This window comes from Theropithecus gelada, chromosome 10 (assembly GCF_003255815.1).
Source record: "Theropithecus gelada isolate Dixy chromosome 10, Tgel_1.0, whole genome shotgun sequence".
In the NCBI taxonomy this organism is placed as follows: Eukaryota; Metazoa; Chordata; class Mammalia; order Primates; family Cercopithecidae; genus Theropithecus; species Theropithecus gelada.
Window position 1 is genome coordinate 27058226 of NC_037678.1, and position 18695 is coordinate 27076920.

The following is an 18695-nucleotide window of genomic DNA, read 5'->3' on the forward strand; positions in this document are numbered from 1 at the left end:
TTATCAGCACAGCTTTATTGTACTGAGTGTTTCACCATGCTTTTACTGTCTTTGAGGTTAAAAAACCCCCAACATTCACTCCTATTTAAATCATCCTTGCTAGACTCAAGCAGCTATGAATTCAACCACAGTGTAAAGTTCTTCCCTACAACGCTTTATTATTACTATAGCTCCCAAGAGAGTACCATCTTTCAGCCCAAGGCCTTGACAGAAGCCCTTCAATTCTGTTGCCTTTTTTCACCTCTGGAATGCTGACACCACCCATCACCCCTCTCTCCTTGTTCATTTACTAGGTTTTGTTCTTTTTTTTCCTTTTGTTTCAATATCCTATTGTATCTGTGCCTTTTGGGCTTCACATCCTTTTTGGAAAGAGAGGCACAGGTAATATAATGAATGAGGATGCTCTTCCTACCTGGTTCCCTCTAAGTCAAGTTTCTCCAACCCGCTGGTCGGCTTGGCTTTCAATGCAGCTCAACACAAATTCGTAAACTTTCTTAAAACATTTTGAGATTTTTTGGTGATTTTTATTTTTATTATTTATTTATTTATTAGTTCATCAGCTATCCTTAGTGTTAATGTATTTTATGTGTGGCCCAAAACAATTCTTCCAACGCGGCCCAGGGAAGCTAAAAGACTGGACACTTCGCTCTAAGTGTTCCCCAAGTTTCCACTGTTTTGAGAGCACATGTCCCGGGTAATAACACACAGCCCATTATTTAGCGACTGCTCAGGGCGCAAGCTGTGGAGAAGGGAGTCCGACTACGAGCTGGTGCTCTGAGCCAAGCACTCGAGGACCGACGGCGGGGATCCGGAACCAACAAGCTCCACTCCCGCATTTCACAGACACACACACACGCGCCGCCCAAGGGTAGCAGTCTGCAGGGCCCCAGCTAACCAGCCACACGAGCGGGCAAGCGGCGAGTGCGCCCCCGCTGATTGGCTGGCGTAGCCGGCACCGGAGCCAATGGGAGCAGGCCTTGTTGTCAGGCGCGCAGCCGGCATGCGCGGTGGTCGGGAAGGACTGGCCGTTGCTGTGGAGACGCCTAGTGAGTTCCTGGAAGGCTGGTTTGAAGGCGGTGGGGCTGGGGGTGAGGCTCGGCAGAGCTTGGGGTACAGGCTTGAGGGGCTGCAGGCGCGAGGCTGGGTTATGTGAGGACGCTGGGGGTTTCGCGGGCAGCTTTGGAGCCACAGTCGGGGAAACCGAGGCCGGGCTTCCTGGCTGCCCCGCCGGCCTCTTCACGGCTCTTGCCGCCGCCTTGAGGTGCCTAGGATGGGTTCCGGCCTCGGGGGTGGTTCCCAGTAACCGCAGGAGCCACCATTGATTTGGCGTCTGCTGGGTGCAAAGCCCAGCGCTAACCCTTTACTCGCGACCTTTCGCTTCACCTTCACAGCAGCCCTGCGAGGTGAGTGCTGTTATTAGTGCCATTTACAAGGGTGGAAACTGAGGCCGAGGGAAGGTGAAATGACTTGCTCCAAGTCACCCAGTGGGTGAGCGCGACTCCAGACTGAAAATTGTGACCATTCTGCTTCACTGACTCGCCGCAAGAGGCGGGCCCTGGCCAGATGGAACTCACCTGACATTCCCAAGGTGTCTGCACAAGTGGCTTTGGGAGTCACTTAACTCTTCAGGACCTGAGTTATTACAGGTTATAAGTGTGGGACCGTCGGATTCCATGTGGCTAAGATTCCTTCTGTGTGATTATTATGGTTAGAAATAGAATATGCTTAGAACGGTCTCGTTCAGCGGTCGGCAAACTTTTGTTGTGAATATATTAATGTTTACATTGTTATATTGTAAATATGAGTATAATAGTATTCATAATAGTAGTTTAGGCTTGGGGGGGGGCCATCCTGTGTCTACTCAAGTGTGGCAGTGTGGTGTGGATACAGCTGAAGACAATACGTAAGAGAGTAGCTGTGTTGCAATAAAATTGTAATTATGGGGACCAAAATTTTAATTTTATATATTGTTTGTATCATTTTCATGTGTCATGATTTTTTTTCCAAATATTAAAAAATGTAAAAACCATTCTTTGCTCCTGGGCTGTACAAAAAGGGTGGGCTGATTAGCTTGCAGAACCCTCATCTAGTACAGCGCCTCATACATGAGGGGAGACAGACCCAGAGACTGGCATCTGTGTCAAGTCAGTCACACAGCCAAGGCACTGCCACCACTGAGCTTAAGACATAGGCTTCCCACCTTCCCAGCCGGGAGACACCCCCAGTTATCACTCTGTATCAGGGTGCCGATGTCTCAAAGTGTGTTATTCTTTAGCATGTGTTCTGAGGCCATGGACACTATAAGGGGTTTGGAAACTTATTAGCTTAGACTAATAAGCCTGGTGAATGTGCTGCTATCTGAGGAAATGCAGCTGCTGGGCTGGGAGTCAGAAATCAATAGATATTTTTCTTTTTCATGATTATTCAATAGCTTTTTTTTTTTTTTTTCTGAGATGGAGTCTTGCTCTGTCGCCCAGGCTGGAGTGCAGTGGTATGATCTCGGCTCACTGCCATTTCTGCCTCCTGGGTTCAAGCAATTCTTCTGTCTCAGCCTCCCGAGTAGCTGGGACTACAGGCGCCTGCCACCACGCTTGGCTAATTTTTGTATTTTTAGTAGAGACGGAGTTTCACCATATTGGTCAGGCTGCTCTCGAACTCCTGACCTCAGGTGATCCATCTTGGCCTCCGAAAGTGTTGGGATTACAGGCGTGAGCCACCATGCCCGGCCTCAATAGCTATTTTTTTTTTAAAGCTCCTTCTGGTGAGTTTCTTGGATTTATGGTGAACAATACAGTCACCATGCTCACATTGCTTACAGATGATAAATATATAATCAAAATGGTTATTTCTTTTTAAGCTTTTTAAACTAATTTTAGATTTAGAGAAAAGTTGCAACAATACAAAATGTTCTCTGTCCCTCACCCTGCTTTCCCTAATGTTAACATCTTACATAATGAACAGTTATCAAGAACAGAAAGCTAGTGTTTGTACAGTATTATTAACTACATTACAGACGTGATATGAATGTTACCATTTTTTAAATTAAGGTTGTGTTTTCATTCCAGGATCCTATCCAAGATCCCATGTTGCATTTACTTATTTCTCCTCGGTCCATAACACTTCCTTAGTCTTTTCTTGTTTTCCTTGGCTTTGATGCTTTTAAAGAGTACTGATCAGTTATTTTGTCTAATGTCTCTCGATTTAAAGGTTTGTCCAGTGTTTTCTAATGATTGGGGTAAGATTATGCTTTGTTGGCCAGAATAACACAAAGATACATTATCTTTGTGTCTTTCTCAGTGCATCAGATGGAGTCCAAGATACTGGTATGTCTTGTTACTGGTGATATTTACCTTCATCTATTGGTTTACTTGGTGTCTGCCAGGTTTCTACACCATAAAGTTACTATCCATTTCTAATTAATGAGTCTCTTGAGAGAGATAGATTGAGAGGACACAAATTCTGGTTCTCCATGAATTTGTGTCCACTGACTTTAGCATCCATCTGCAGATCTTTGTGGTGTTTGCCTAAAGGTAAATTATATATCTCTTTCCTTCTGCATTTATTAAGTCAAGTTCTACTGAAAGGAGATCTACTCTCTCTCTCTTTTATTTATTTATTTGATTATTTATGTGTCAGTATAGGCCATGGATATGCATTATATTCTATGAGTTAAAATTCATTATCATCATTATTTTGTTGCTTACTGTTACAGCATTGGCTATTTAGTTAGGATCTCCTTCAGGGTAGCTTCTGTGGCCTATCAGCTGGCCCTCGTTTTTTTTCTTTGAACATTTACTTACTTTATGGCACCACAAGGTGTTCCACGCTCATCTTGTGTTTTCTCTGCCCCAACTCTGGAATCACAGTTCTTTTTGTCTTTAGCCTATCCCGTCAAGATACGGTTTTCCACAGCTACTTAGGTTAGTTCTTTTCTTCCTCATGCCCTTCAGAGTGGTTATGTTAGTTTTAATAGGTTCACTGTTAGGGTTTATATTTGTTTTCGAGTTCCCCTTATGTCCTAGCTGATTTTAGTTTGTTTTTGGGGTATGAATTATGACTGATTTCTGAGAGTCAGAGCTACACACAAAGGTATACTCAGAGAAGTGTCTTTCCCTCCTCATGCCTGCCACCCTGTTCCCATTCACCCCTTCTTTTCACCCCTTTCCCACCTACCCTGTATAGCTAACTTTGGTATCTGGATTATCTTGCGTTTCTTTTGCACAAGTGAACAGATAGTTGTGTATTTTCTCATATCTCTTGTTTCTTACACAAAGGTGACACGCTATAGATAATTGTGTTTGCTTTTTTCACTTAATAGTATGTTTTAGGCTGGGCATGGTGGCTCATGCCTGTAATCCCAGCACTTTGTGAGACTGAGGTAGGTGGATTGCCTGAGGTCAGGATATCTAGACCAACCTGGCCAACACGGTGAAACCCCATTTCTACTAAAAATACAAGAAAATTAGCTGGGTGTGGTGGCAGGCACCTGTAATCCCAGCTACTTGGAAGGCTGAGACTGGTGAATCGCTTGAAAGTGGGAGGCAGAGGTTGCAGTGAGCCGAGACTGCATCTCTGCACTCCAGCCTGGGTGACCGACTGAGTGAGATTCCGTCTGCAAAAAAAAAAAAAAAAGAAATGTGTGTCTTGAAAATCACGCCATATTCATAGAGATCTTCCTCATTCATTTTTAAAAACATCTTTATTGAGGCCAGGCACGGTGGCTCACGCCTGTAATCCCAGCACTTTGGGAGGCTGAGGTGGGCAGATCATTTGAGGTCTAGAGTTTGAGGTCAGCCTGACCAACATGGTGAAACCCTGTTTCTACTAAAAATATTAAAAAAATTAGCTGGGCTTGGTGGTGCATGCCTGTAGTCCCAGCTACTCGGGAAGCTGAGGCAGGAGTATCGCTTGAACCCGGGAAGTGGAGGTTGCAGTGAGCCGAGATTGCACCACTGCACTCCAGCCGGGGCGACAGAGCGAGAACTGCCCTGCAGCCTAGGCGACAGAGCGAGACTCTGTCTCAAGAAAAAACAAATAAACAAAAACATCTTTATTGAGATATAATTTACATACCTTACAATTCACCCATTTAAGTATAAAGTTTAGTGGTTTTTTAGTATATGCACAGAGTTATGCAAGCATCATCGCAGCACATTTTAGAACATTTTTATCACCCCTAAAAGAAACCCTGATCCGTTAGCAATTAGCAATTACTTCCCATCCTGTCTTCCCCCAGCTCTAGGCAACCAGGAATCCACTTTCTGACTTTATAAATTTGCCTGTTTTGGACATTGCATGTAAATGGGATCATACAGTACGTGGTATTTTGTTACTGGCTTCTTCCACTTAGTATAATGTTTTCATGGTTCATCCATGTTGTCAGTGTTTCGTTATTTTTATGGCTGAATAATATTCCATTTTATGGATATACCACCTTTTGTTTATCCTTTTATCAGTTGATGGATCTTGGGTTTCTACTTATGCATTATTTTGAATTATGTTGCTATGAACATTGCCTCATTAATTTTTACAGCTGCATATTCATTGTATTTCATACATTGTACATTCATACATTGTGTGAATGTACCATAGTATGTACCACAGAGTAGATGAATAAACTATTACAGTTTGTATTATATGAAGAAACTATTATAATAGTTTATTTTTCTACCCTCCTATCTATGGCCATTTAAGCTGCTTCCATTATCTTGCAGTTACAAACAGTGCTGTACAGTGAATAATTCTGTGCTGATGTGTTTTTGTATTGTTGGAGGTACATATTCAGGGTAGTTTCTAGAAGTGGAATTTCGGGGTTGAAAGGTAAATGCATATGTAATTTTCTCAGATATTGTCAAATTTCCCTCCTGAAGGGTTGTACCAATGTCCAGCAATGTATGAGAATAGCGCCTGTTTCTCCACAACCTCGCCAACAGTGTGTGCTGTCATGTTTTAATTTTTGCTAGTGTGATCAGTGAGAAATAGTGTGTAGTGTTGTTTTGTTTTAATATACATCTCTCTATGATTCAAACATTTTTTCATATGTTTTCGAGCTAGTTGCGTCTTCTTTTGCGATTTATCTGTTCATATTTTTCCTCCATTCGTCTACCAGGTTTTCGTTTTTCTGTTCTTTAGCTTTTTAAAAAAAAATTGTGATAAAATATAAGTAACATACAATTTATCTTTTTTTTTTTTTTAATTTGAGATGGAGTCTCTGTTGCCAGGCTGGAGTGCAATGGTGCCATCTCAACTCACTGCAACCTCCACCTCCCTGGTTCAAGCCATTCTCCTGCCTCAGCCTCCCAAGTAGCTGGGACTACAGGCGTGTGCCACCATGCCTGGCTAATTTTTTCTATTTTTAGTAGAGACAGAGTTTCACCATGTTAGCCAGGATGGTGTCAATCTTCTGACCTCCTGATCCGCCTGCCTTGGCCTCCCAAAGTGCTGGTATTACAGGCGTGAGCCACTGCGCCCGACCCAATTTATCATTTTAACCATTTTTTAAGTGTGCCATTAAATACATCCACATTGTTATGCAATCATCACCACCGTCCATCTCCGAACTTTTTTCATCTTTTCAAACTGAAACTCTGTATCCGTTAAACAGGAATTCCCATTCTTCCCTCCCCCAGCCCTGTGGCCACTATTCTACTTTCTGTTTCTATGAATTTGACTACTGTGTGTACCTTATATCCATGAAATCATACAATATTTGTTTTTTTATGACTGGCTTATTCCACTTACTATAATGTCTTCAAGGTTCATCCATGTTGTAGCATATGTTGGAATTACCTTCTTTTTTGTAACATGTGTCAGGATTACCTCCTTTTTAAGGCTGAATAATAAATGTTTCATTGTATGTATATACTATGTTTTGTTTAACCATTCATCTGTCGATGGGCAGTTGGGTTGCTTTCACCATTCTTTTTTTTTTTTTTTTGAGACAGAGTCTCGCTCTGTTGCCCAGGCTGGAGTGCAGTGGCGTGATCTCGGCTCACTGCAAGCTCCGCCTCCCAGTTTCATGCCATTCTCCTGTCTCAGCCTCCCGAGTAGTTGGGACTACAGGCGCCCGCCACCACGCCCAGCTAATTTTTTTGTATTTTTAGTAGAGACGGGGTTTCACCATGTTAGCCAGGATGGTCTTGATCTCCTGACCTCGTGATCCGCCTGCCTCGGCCTCCCAAAGTGCTGGGATTACAGGCTGAGCCACAGTGCCGGCCACTATTTTTTTTTTTTCTTTTTTCTTAGCTCCAGCTTAAAGGAGGCCACCTTTTGACTATTGTAAATAATGCTGTGTTCCTCAGTTTTAAAACATTATTTATTTATTTTAAATAGTATGGTGCTCTTGTCAGCCAGGCTGGAATGCAGTGGCACGATCACAGCTCACTGCAGCCTCAACTTTTCTCCCTCAAGCGCTCTGAGTAGCTGGGACTACAGATGTGTGCCACCATGCCCTGGCTATTTTTTGTAGAGATGGAGTCTGTCTGTATTGCCCAGGCTGGTCTTGAACTCCTGGCCTCAAGCAATCCTTTCACCTCAGCTTCCCAAAGTGTTGGGACTAAAGGCGTGAGCCACCATGCCCATCCTGTTTCTCAGTTTTTAAGAGCTCTTTGTATATTAGGGATATTAGTCCCTCATCAGTGGTGTATGTTGCAAATATTTTCTCCCAATTTGTTAGCTTTTAATTTTTTTCTGACTTTTTTTTTTTTTTTTTTTTTGAGACGGAGTCTGGCGCTGTCGCCCAGGCAGGAGTGCAGTGGCCGGATCTCAGCTCACTGCAAGCTCCGCCTCCCGGCTTCACGCCATTCTCCGGCCTCAGCCTCCCGAGTAGCTGGGACTACAGGCGCTGCCACCTCGCCCGGCTATTTTTTGTATTTCTTAGTAGAGACAGGGTTTCACCGTGTTAGCCAGGATGGTCTCGATCTCCTGACCTCGTGATCCGCCCATCTCGGCCTCCCAAAGTGCTGGGATTACAGGCTTGAGCCACCGCGCCCGGCCTTTTCTGACTTTTAAAATATTTTTTTTGGTCATGCAAAATTTTTAAAATTTTTATGTAGTTAAGTGTATCACTCTTTTCTCTTACTTTTTCTGAATTTTAAATCATATTTGACCCTTCTCCACTACTTAATACTAAGTGTTGATACAAAGATTAAAGAGGAATTCACCAGTATCTCCTTTAGTAGTTGTATGGTTTCATTTTTTATCATTTAGATTTCTAATTCATTTGCAAGTTTATTGTGAGTTATCTATTTCCAACAGTGAATACTGTTCCAGCAGTATTTAATACAAAGTTCATCTTGACTCTAGTGATTTGAGATGCCATCTTTGCCATATTTTTTATTTCCATATGTACTTGAGTCTAATTCTGGACCTCATCTTTTTGTCTATGTATGCAGCAGTACTGCACTCATTGTATTATGAAGGCTTTGTATAGTATGTTTTAATGTCTGTTATGGCTATCCCCCCTTACAATTTTTTGTTTTGTTTTCCTAGTCTTAAATTTTTGTTTTTCCATATGAATTTTAGTATCAACTTGTCTACTATCTTGTCAGTATTTGTATTGGGATTGTACTGAATGTATAAATTAACTTGGGAAGAACTGATATCTTTATATTTTTGAATCCTGTCCAAGAACAGGGGATGTCATTTCATTTGTTCGAGTTAACTTTAGTGTCTTTTAATAGTGATTTAAACTTTTTCTTGCACAGTTTTAATTAACTTTATTCCTAAGTATTTAATGATCTTGTTGCTATTGTAAATGGGATTTTTCTCTACCATAATGTCTTCTTTTATGGTTTGTATATATGAAGGCTATTGATTTTTATGTATTAATCTTATATGTGCAACTTCACTGTTTTTTTTTTTTTTCTGAGAAGGAGTCTCACTCTGTCGCCCAGGCTGGAGTGCAGTGGCACAGTCTCGGCTCACTGCAACCTCCGCCTCCTGGGTTCAAGTGATTGTCCTGCCTCAGCCTCCTGAGTAACTGAGTAACTGGGATTGCACCGCCTGCCACCACGCCTGGCTAATTTTTGTATTTTTGGTAGAGACAGGGATTCACCATGCTGGCCAGGGTGGTCTCAAACTGCTGACCTCAAGCAATCCACCCACCTCAGCCTTGCAGAGTACTGGGATTACAGGCGTGAGCCACCATGCCCAGCCTACTGAGTTATTAATGAATAAATTTTATCATCGATTTTGGGGTTTCCAGGTAGTATATCATATTATCTACAATTAGTGATAGCTTTTCTTTACCCACTTTTTTTTTTTTTTTTTTTTTTGAGACGGAGTTTCGCTCTTGTTGCGCAGGCTGGAGTGCAATGGCGCGATCTCGGCTCACTGCAACCTCTGCCTCTTGGGTTCAAGCGATTCTCCTGCCTCAGCCTTCCGAGTAGCTGGGATCACAGGCATGCACCACCATGCCCGGCTAATTTTGTATTTTTAGTAGAGACGGGGTTTCTCCATGTTGTTCAGGCTGGTCTCGAACTCCCGACCTCAGGTGATCCACCTGCCTTGGCCTCCCAAAGTGTTGGGATTACAGGCGTGAGCCACTGCGCTTGGCCTTTACCCATTTTTATACCTCTAATTGATTTCTCTCTTCTAATTTCATTGGCTAATATTGCACCGGTGGATAGTAGCAGAGATAGTGGACATCTTTGCTTTGTTCTTGATATTAATGGACATGCCTCTAGTGTTTGCCCACAAAATAAGATTTTGGCTTTAGGACTAAGGTATATTTATATTATATTAAGAAAGTACCTCTAAATTTCTATATTTTTTGAGCATTTTTTTATTATGAATGGATATTGAATTTTGTTAGACTTTCTCTTCTATGGAGATAATCATATAATTATTTTTCCCTTAGATGATTACATTGTGTTTTCACATGTGATGTGTGTTTTTTTGTTAGTATCTATTTTTTATTTTTTTATTTTTGAAACAGGGTCTCACTTTGTCACCCAGGCCGGCGTACAGTGGTGCAGTTACTGCTCACTGCTGCCTCAACCTCTCAGGCTCAAACGATCCTCCTGCGTCAGCCTCCCAAGTAGCTGGGATTACAGGCATGTGCCACTATACCCAGCTAATTTTTAAATTTTTTTTTTTTTTTTTTTTTTTTGAGACGGAGTCTTGCTTTGTCACCCAGGCTGGTGTGCAGTGGCTGGATCTCAGCTCACTGCAAGCTCCGCCTCCCGGGTTCACGCCATTCTCCTGCCTCAGCCTCCCAAGTAGCTGGGACTACAGGCGCCCACCACCTCGCCTGGCTAGTTTTTTGTATTTTTTAGTAGAGAGGGGGTTTCACCGTGTTAGCCAGGATGGTCTCGATCTCCTGACCTCGTGATCCACCCGTCTTGGCCTCCCAAAGTGCTGGGATTACAGGCTTGAGCCACCGCGCCCGGCCTAGATTTTTTTGTAGAGATTAGATCTCCTTATGTTGCCCAGACTGGTCTCGAACACCTGGACTCAAGTGATCCTCCTGCCTCAGCCTCCCAAATTGCTGGGATCATAGGCAGATTACAGTCATGAGCCACCATGTCTGGCTGTTAGTATTTCTTTAAATTTCTCCAACATTTTCATTCATTTCCTTTTATCTGGAAGTTGTTTATCAGGAGATTCTTAAATTTTTAGATAGACACGCCTTTCTTCTTCTGTTGGTGGTGATGGTCGTGTTAGTAAATTCTAGTTTTAAGCATTATGATTGGCAAGTATTGTTTTTAGTATTTTTTTTTTTTTGAGACGGAGTCTCGCTCTGTTGCCCAGGTGCCCAGGCTAGAGTGCAGTGGCGCGATCTCAGCTCACTGCAAGCTCCACCTCCTGGGTTCACGCCATTCTCCTGCCTCAGCCTCCCGAGTAGCTGGGACTGCAGGCGCCCGCCACCATGCCCGGCTAATTTTTTGTATTTTTAGTAGAGACGAGGTTTCACCATGTTAGCCAGGATGGTCTCGATCTCCTGACCTCGTGATCCACCCGCCTCGGCCTCCCAAAGTGCTGGGATCACAGGCGTGAGCCACTGCGCCCTGTTTTTAGTATCTTTACTTGATGGAAGGTGTTTTCTTTGTGACGTGAGCAGTTTTTTGTGTGTGTGCGTGAATGTGCTGTGAGCACTGGAGAAGAATATATCATTTCTGTTATCAAGGTGTAGAGTTTGATATACATCTATATCATCTCCTCTATTCTGTTGTTTGGATCAATCATCTGTCTCCTTATTTTTTCTCCACTTGATTTGTCTTTTTTTTTTTTTTTTTTTTTTGAGACGGAGTCTGGCTCTGTTGCCCAGGCTGGAGTGCAGTGGCCAGATGTCAGCTCACTGCAAGCCCCGCCTCCCGGGTTCACGCCATTCTCCTGCCTCAGCCTCCCGAGTAGCTGTGATTTGTCTTTTAAAAAAAATTTGTTTTTTATTTTGAGACAAGGTCTCACTCTGTATCCCAGGCTGGAGTGCAGTGGTGTGATCATGGCTTACTGCAGCCTTAAACTCCTGGGTTCAAGTGATCTTCCCACTTCAGTCTCCTCAGTAGCTGGGACTACAGGTGCACGCCACCATGCCTGGCTAATTTTTATTTTATTTTATTTTATTTTATTTTATTTTATTTTATTTTATTTTATTTTATTTTATTTTATTTTATTTTATTTATTTTAGAGATGGGGGTCTCACTGTCTTGCCCAGGGTGGTCTCAGACTCCTGGAATCAAAGGATCCTCCTACCCCAGCCTCCCAAAGTGCTGGGATTACAGGCATGAGCCACCAAGTCTGGCCATCATTTAAAAATTTTTTTGTAGAGACAGGGTCTCGCTATGTTGCCCAGGCTAGTCTCGAACTCTTGGGTTCAAGCCACCTTCCTGCCTTGGCCTGCCAAAGTGTTGGGATTACAGGCATGAGCCACAGTGCCTGATCAATTTTTTAAAAATTTATTTATTTGTTTATTTATTTATTTATTATTTATTTATTTTTTGAGACGGAATCTCACTCTGTCACCCAGGCTAGAATGTAGTGACTCGATCTCCGCTCACTGCAAGCTCTGCCTCCTGAGTTCACGCCATTCTCCTGCCTCAGCCTCCCGAGTAGCTGGAACTACAGGCACCCGCCATCACGCCTGGCTAATTTTTTGTATTTTTAGTAGAGATGGGGTTTCACCGTATTAGTCAGGATGGTCTTGATTTCCTGACCTCATGATCCACTCGCCTCAGCCTCCCAAAGTGCTGGATGGGATTACAGGGGTTCAAGACCAACCTGGACAACATAGCGAGACCCCACCTCTACGAAAAAACAGTTAAAAACTTAGCCAGGCATGGTGCCATGCACTTGCAGTCCCAACTACTGAGGAAGCTAAGATGGGAAGATTGCCTGAGCCCAGGAGGTTGAGGCTGCAGTGAGCTGAGGTGAGATTGTGCTACTGCACTCCAGCCTGGGCAACAGAGTGAGACCCTGTCTCTGAAGAAAAAAAAAAAAAAGATGGTTGTTACTAGTAAAGGGTATTATACAGTACATGTTCAAAGCCCCTACAGTCTTCCCAGTGTGTCCATTATTCTGGCTGCTTCTTAATTTTGCTACGGGAAATTTTGGGGGAGCTGAGGAAGAGTGGTAATGATGGAGTGGAAATAGAAGGCAGTGGGCAGAAGGGGTGCTGGTCTCATGGGCTTAATGTATATGATAAGTCTATATGAGAATAATTTTTTAGGTTCTCCTTGATTAAATGTTGTGTAGACAGTAAAACTGTATACCCACGAGTATGCCTCAGTTCAGTATGTGTCTGTGCCCAGGAGACACATTGAAAAGCGGTGCCCAGCTTAAAGCTTGGGTTCTGCTGCAGACCAGCTGGGCAGCCTGAGGCAAATCACCTAGTGTGGCAAGCCTGAGGTGCCTCCCTATAAAATGGGAGCTGGTCTTTGTGAGTTTTTGATTAGCATATAATACTTGGGCATTGACGAGCTTTTTGCTGGTACTTTTATTAGACAATTGGAAATTTTGTTTTCTGCTTTATAGAGTGATGTTGATGCAGCATAAGTGATAGCCCAACAGCCTGAGCAAATACAATTTTATTCTATGGCCATCAGCAAACCTGTTCGGAGCCCTTGCAGGGCATCAGTTGTGGCTCTTAGCTAAAGCATAATAGCTCACAGCTGTGTGTGTCCAGGGGCAGGCAGGAGACTCTTTGCCAAGGCACATCACTTTTTGCTGTGCTAGAAAGAGTGCTGGGCTTTGAGTCCTATTTTTGTCTCTTTCTAGCATTATGACTTTGGGCAGGTCAGCTAGTCTCCCTAAGCCTCGATTCCCTAATCTGGAAAATGGGAATGATAATGCCTATTTTGTAAGACTGCATTAAATTCAAGTGAGATAATGTGAATGTGCTTTGTAAATGTCTAGGATGGACTGGAGATTTGGAGAGGTGCCAAGTGCTGCTGTTTTTAGACTATGTTAAAGCCAGCACAGGTACCCTTTTAGTGGGGAGAGTTGACTTGAGTTTTAATATAGAACAATTTTGAAAATAATTAGGAAGCCTGAAATCTCTATTTCTTCTCCTACACTGTGGACTCTTTTCAGGGTGTTTGGGCCCTGCTGATCATGGTACTCAGGGAACTGTTGCTTCAGGGAATCCAGGTGCCTTCTTTATGGAGGAGGCGGGAGGGATTGGTCTGGGGCAGGGACTCAGACAACATATTGGGCCAGAAACCCTGCTCTGGATTTGAAGCTCACTGTTTTTTTCCTCCAGCTTGCGTAGTTATTTAGTCATTCATCTGTCCTGAGAGGCCATCTCCTGTCAGCTCTGAGATTGGACTTGCACTCACCATAGTCCTGGAGGCAAAGAAGTATATGCCCCAGGGGAAGGCACAGGCCCACCTGGCACCATCCTGGTAGTGGTTGGATGCGTTCCTTCGAGACGTTACTTAGGAAGCAGACGAGCTGCTTTCTTCCTTGTGGAATAGGTTGGCCTTGGCATGATGGCTGTATTGATGTTCTCCTACCCATGCACATGGACCCTGCCACTGCCACACAGAGACCTGATCCTTCAGCCATTCACGGGCCCCTCCCTTGTTTTTCCTAGGTGGATCCAGTTGGCATCTAGGAAGACTTGCCATGACTTGGAGCTAGCACCTGTCCTGCAGAAAGTGGGTTGAGAGCCCTGTGGTTTGGCATGAGTGGATGAGAGCCCTGTGGCTTGGCATGACTTTTCTCCTGCCTTTGTAGGGTGGCAGGGGGCAGGAGAAAAGTCAGTGTGGATGTGACATAGGGAATCCCAGCTGAGTCTGCTGGTCTCTGGTCAGAGGAGCTCCAGGCTAGTGAAGCTATTGTCGCCATTTTATACACAAGGACACCAAGGGTTGTAAGGGATCAGGGGGTCAGGTATCTGAGACACAGCTCAGTCACACTCTGAAATTTTCCTATTCTGAATACAGTGTCCTTTCCATTTTTTCTTCTTGCAACCCCAGGTCTAGGTAGGACAACTGATTTTCACAGTAAGATAGTGGTGAAAAAAAATCGACCAATGGGTAGTTATTGAGCGACTGCTCTGTAAGTGAAGGCAGCAGTTCAGATGGAGGCTATGTGATGCTCAATGGGATTAGAAGTGTTTTGGGATTCAGTGCACAGAGCCCAGTGAGTGAGCACCGGAGAGTGGCTGTCAAGTGGGGGTTTGAGAGGCTCTCCCACTTCTTCTAATCTCCAGTGGGCTCCATAGCTGGCCCTTGGGGCTATAAGTTCTGCTTACTGGGAGTCATCAGGGTGTTGCTTGAGCTGCAGGTCTGGCCATGAGCTGTTGGCCTGCCTTGAGGATGATCAGAGCCTGTCAGAGATTTTATTTGGAGTAATGTCTTTGTGTTTTGAAAACAAGTTCAACTTTGATCCTAATTGGAAACTCTTCTATTGATTGTTTTACTTCTGGATATTTAAAAAAATTATGAAATATGCAAACAATTTACCATTGTACCCACTTTTTAAGTGTACAGCTCAGTGGCATTATGTATATTCACATTGTTGTGTTATCATCACCACCATCCATCTCCAAAACTCTTTTCATCTTGAAAAGTTGAAATGCTGTACCCATTAAACAGTAACTCTCCACTGCCCTCTCCCCCTCTGGCAACCACCATTCTACTTTCTGTCTGTATGAATTTTCCTATTTTATTTTCCACCTGTAAGTGGAATCATATACTATTTGTTCTTTTGTATCTGGCTTATTTTACTTAGTGCAGTTTTTAAAGTTTATTTCATGTTGTAGCATGTGCTAGAGTTTCCTTCCTTGTTAAGGTGGAATAATATTCTGTTGTATGTATACACCACATGTTCATTCGTCTGTTGTTGGACACTTGGGTTGCTTCTACCTTTTGGCTGTTGTGAATAATGCTGCTATGAACATGAGTGTACAAGTGTCTGTTCAAGTCCCTGCTTTCATTTATTTTGTGTATGTAGCCAGATGTGGAATTTCTGGGTCATGTAGTAATTCTGTATTGTATTTTTTGAGAAACTGCCATACCCTTTTCCATAATAGCGGTACCATTTTACATTCTCACCAGGAATGTACAAAGACTCTGGTTTCTCCAGGTCCTCATCAATACTTGTTATTTTCTGACTTTATTTTGCTTTGATAACAGCCTAGATGGAGGGTTTTAATGCTATAGTTTCTACTTTTTTCATATTGTATAGTGGTCCCAGTGTCCATCTTGGCATAGCTTATGATAAAGCTTCAGTTTCTGGCCAGGCATGCTGGCTTACCATAATCTCGTGCCTGTAATCCCAGCACTTTTTGAGGCCGAGGTGGGTGGATCATCTGAGGTCAGGAGTTCGAGACCAGCCTGGCCAACATGGTGAAGCCCCATCTCTACTAAAAATACAATAAATTAGCTGGGCGTGGTGATAGATACCTGTAGTCCCAGCTACTCAGGAGGCTGAGGCAGGAGAATTGCTCGAACCTGGGATGTGAGCCAAGATCGCACCACTGCACTCCACCTGGGTGACAGAGAGAGACTCCGTCTCAAACAAACAAAAACAAACACAAAAACTGCAGTTTCCAAACTTTTGATTAGCAGTATTCTTTTTTTTCTAAATGTGGAACCCAGGAGATAAAACAGCTATCAGTCTAGGAAAAGTTTGAATCTTCTTTGTCTGTGAGAAAGTACTTCCTTTCATGAACCCTAGGAGAACTCAGAGCCTATTTGTGAAAGCCTGTGCTAGAAGTCATTGCTGTAAACACTGATGACAGTAGCAGTCATTTTAAATTTATTTTATTATTATTTTTAATAGAAACAGGGTCTCATCTTATTGCCCAGACTAGTCTCAAACTCCTAGGCTCAAGCAGTCCTTCCACCTAAGCCTCCCAAAGTGCTGGGATTACATGAGCCACTGAGTCCCGCCACTAGCAGTTATTTTAATTGATAAAAGTGGAGTATGTGTTTAGTCTGTCTGTTTAAGGCTTGTCCCACTGCCTGCTGGTCTGTCCCAGGCCCTTCTGCCAGCCTCTCAGCTAGGACTTTTAACGGCTCCTCCTCCTGCCCTCCCTGACGTATTTGGTAGTGTGCATATCGCTATCCCGGTTCCTCGGGCCAGCCTCCCAGGTGTCAGGTCCTGTCAGTCTACCTCCTAGTGGGATTCCCTTTCATCCCTACTGTCACAGGTCCATCTGGGATCCTGGCATCTTTTTAAAAATAAGAGCTTTATAATTTACACACCATGTAGTTCACCTAAAGTGTACGAATTCAATGGTTTTTAGTATATTAACAGAGTTGTGTAACCACCACCGCAGTCAGCTTTAGAACATTTTTGTCATCCCAGAAAGAAACCTCTTGGTGATTGCTCCCCAGTTGTCCTTCTCCCCAAGCCCACTAAACCAGCGGTCCCCATCCGTTTGGCACCAGGGACTGGTTTCTTGAAAGACAATTTTTCCATGGACCGGAGGCAGAGGGCAGGGATAATTTCTGGATGAAACTGTTTTACTTCACATCGTCAGGCATTAGTTAGAGTCTTGTAAGGAACGCACAACTGAGATCCCTCGCATGCACAGTTCACAATAGGGTTCGTTAGGAGAATCCAATGCTGCTGTTAATCCAACAGGAGGCAGAGCTCAGGCAATAATGCTTGCTCACCTGCTGCTCATCTCCTGTTCTGTGGCCCAGTTCCTAACAGCCCATGGACCAGTACTGGTCTGTGTCCTGGGGGTTGGGGACCCCTGCACTAAACTACTTTCTATCTCTGTAGATTTGCGTATTCTGGACATTTCAGATAATTGGAGTCAGAAAATATATGCTCTTTTGTGTGTGACTTCTTGCATTTAGCATAATGTTTTCAAGGTTCTCGCGTGTTGTAGCATGTATCAGAACTTTATTCCTTTTTATGACTGAAGAATAAATACTTTCTTGTATGGACATACTTCGTTTTATTTATGCATTCATCAGTTGATGGACATTTAGGTTGTTTCCACCTTTTAGCTTTTAGAAATAACGCCTCTGTGAACACTCATGAACAAGTTTTTGGCATGGACATGTTTTCATTTCTGTCGGGTGGATACACATAGGAGTGGAATTCCCTGGTCATATGCCAGCTCTGTTTAACATTTTGAGGAACTAGCAGACTGTTTTCCACAAGGGCTGCACCAGTTTACATTCCCAGCAACAATGCATGAGATTCTAAATCTCCACATCTTTGCCAATCCTGTGATCTTTTGCAGCCTCCAAACTAGTCTGCCCACCTCTAATTATTTTTTTATTATCTTTCTAAAACATAGGCAAAACAATTTGTTCTCCCTAAAACATCCATTGGTTCCCTGTTGCTTACAGGTAAAGTTCATGGCCTCTGTGTTGTGGCTTGGCCCTCAACTACCTTTCCATCCTCCATTCACATCCCCGCTCTAAGGCCTTGTCTTCTAATTTTCCCATCACACCTCACTCTCCCTGCCTCTTTGCTTCACCGTCTTCCACTGCAGTGTATTCTATTCTTCAAGGTTTAATGCAGTAACTTACTCCTTTGCCTTCCTTAATCCCTTTGAATGAATTGTTCTTTTCTGCCTTTAGATGTTGCCTGTGTTTCTTTTCGTATCATTTCAGCTTTTGAAAAAAATAATAGGCTTGTTACCTCTCCTAGCAGTGATCCCTGGGGGCAGGGATTGTTGTCACTCTTTTGTGTGCCTGACACCTGGTGCATTGCCAGGAAATGATGAACGCTATCGTGAGGGACCAAGGAGCTCCTTGTGTGTTAGACCACACTGCTGTCCCAAGGCAGCTCTTCACTGGCCTGTCTGCATAGAGCTCAGGACTGGTTCCTGGTGGACCTTGGCACTGTGACCTTCCTGGCTCTTCATAGGCCTTGTCTCAGTTTGTCCTATTTCCTTTCTAGGAGAGTTGTGGACTGGGGCAACCTTTTCCAGTGATGAGAAGTGATGCTGCGTGGCAGTGCTGAATCTCTCTGAATATGGTAAGGACTGATGCCTGCCTATTTTGCGGACATCAGTGTTCTTATGTTACTTTACTCCTGGGGGTGAGGAGCATTTTTGTGTTAGACTCTGAAGGCTCTTATTATGGAATAGCCTTCCTCCCAGGAGAGCTGTTGGCACCTTTGAGGGTATGAGATTGCTTGCCTAATGGTTGAAGCGGCTTGCAGGACTTTGTCACAGTTGCTGGAAACACATAAAGTTAACATGTTTTGTTGAAATCTGTTGTTCCATTACCTTCTGCTGTGTTGAGCTGTTGCTGGGGTGTCCCCAGTGTCTGTTGCTTTTG

At 43.5% G+C, this 18695-nt stretch overlaps 1 protein-coding gene across 5 annotated transcripts in view; it reads left to right on the forward strand.

Moving 5' to 3' along the window:
- The first annotated feature begins 982 nt into the window (after positions 1-982).
- Positions 983-18695, forward strand: part of CABIN1 (calcineurin binding protein 1) — a 165230-nt gene continuing 147517 nt past the window's right edge. For 3 of the 5 annotated variants that reach the window (XM_025399210.1, XM_025399212.1, XM_025399214.1), the window contains exons 1-2: positions 983-1046; positions 18313-18390. In XM_025399210.1, coding sequence (XP_025254995.1) covers positions 18388-18390 — 3 coding nt within the window. In that variant the 5' untranslated portion in view covers positions 983-1046; positions 18313-18387. The other 2 variants (XM_025399209.1, XM_025399211.1) reach the window with 1 other exon arrangement.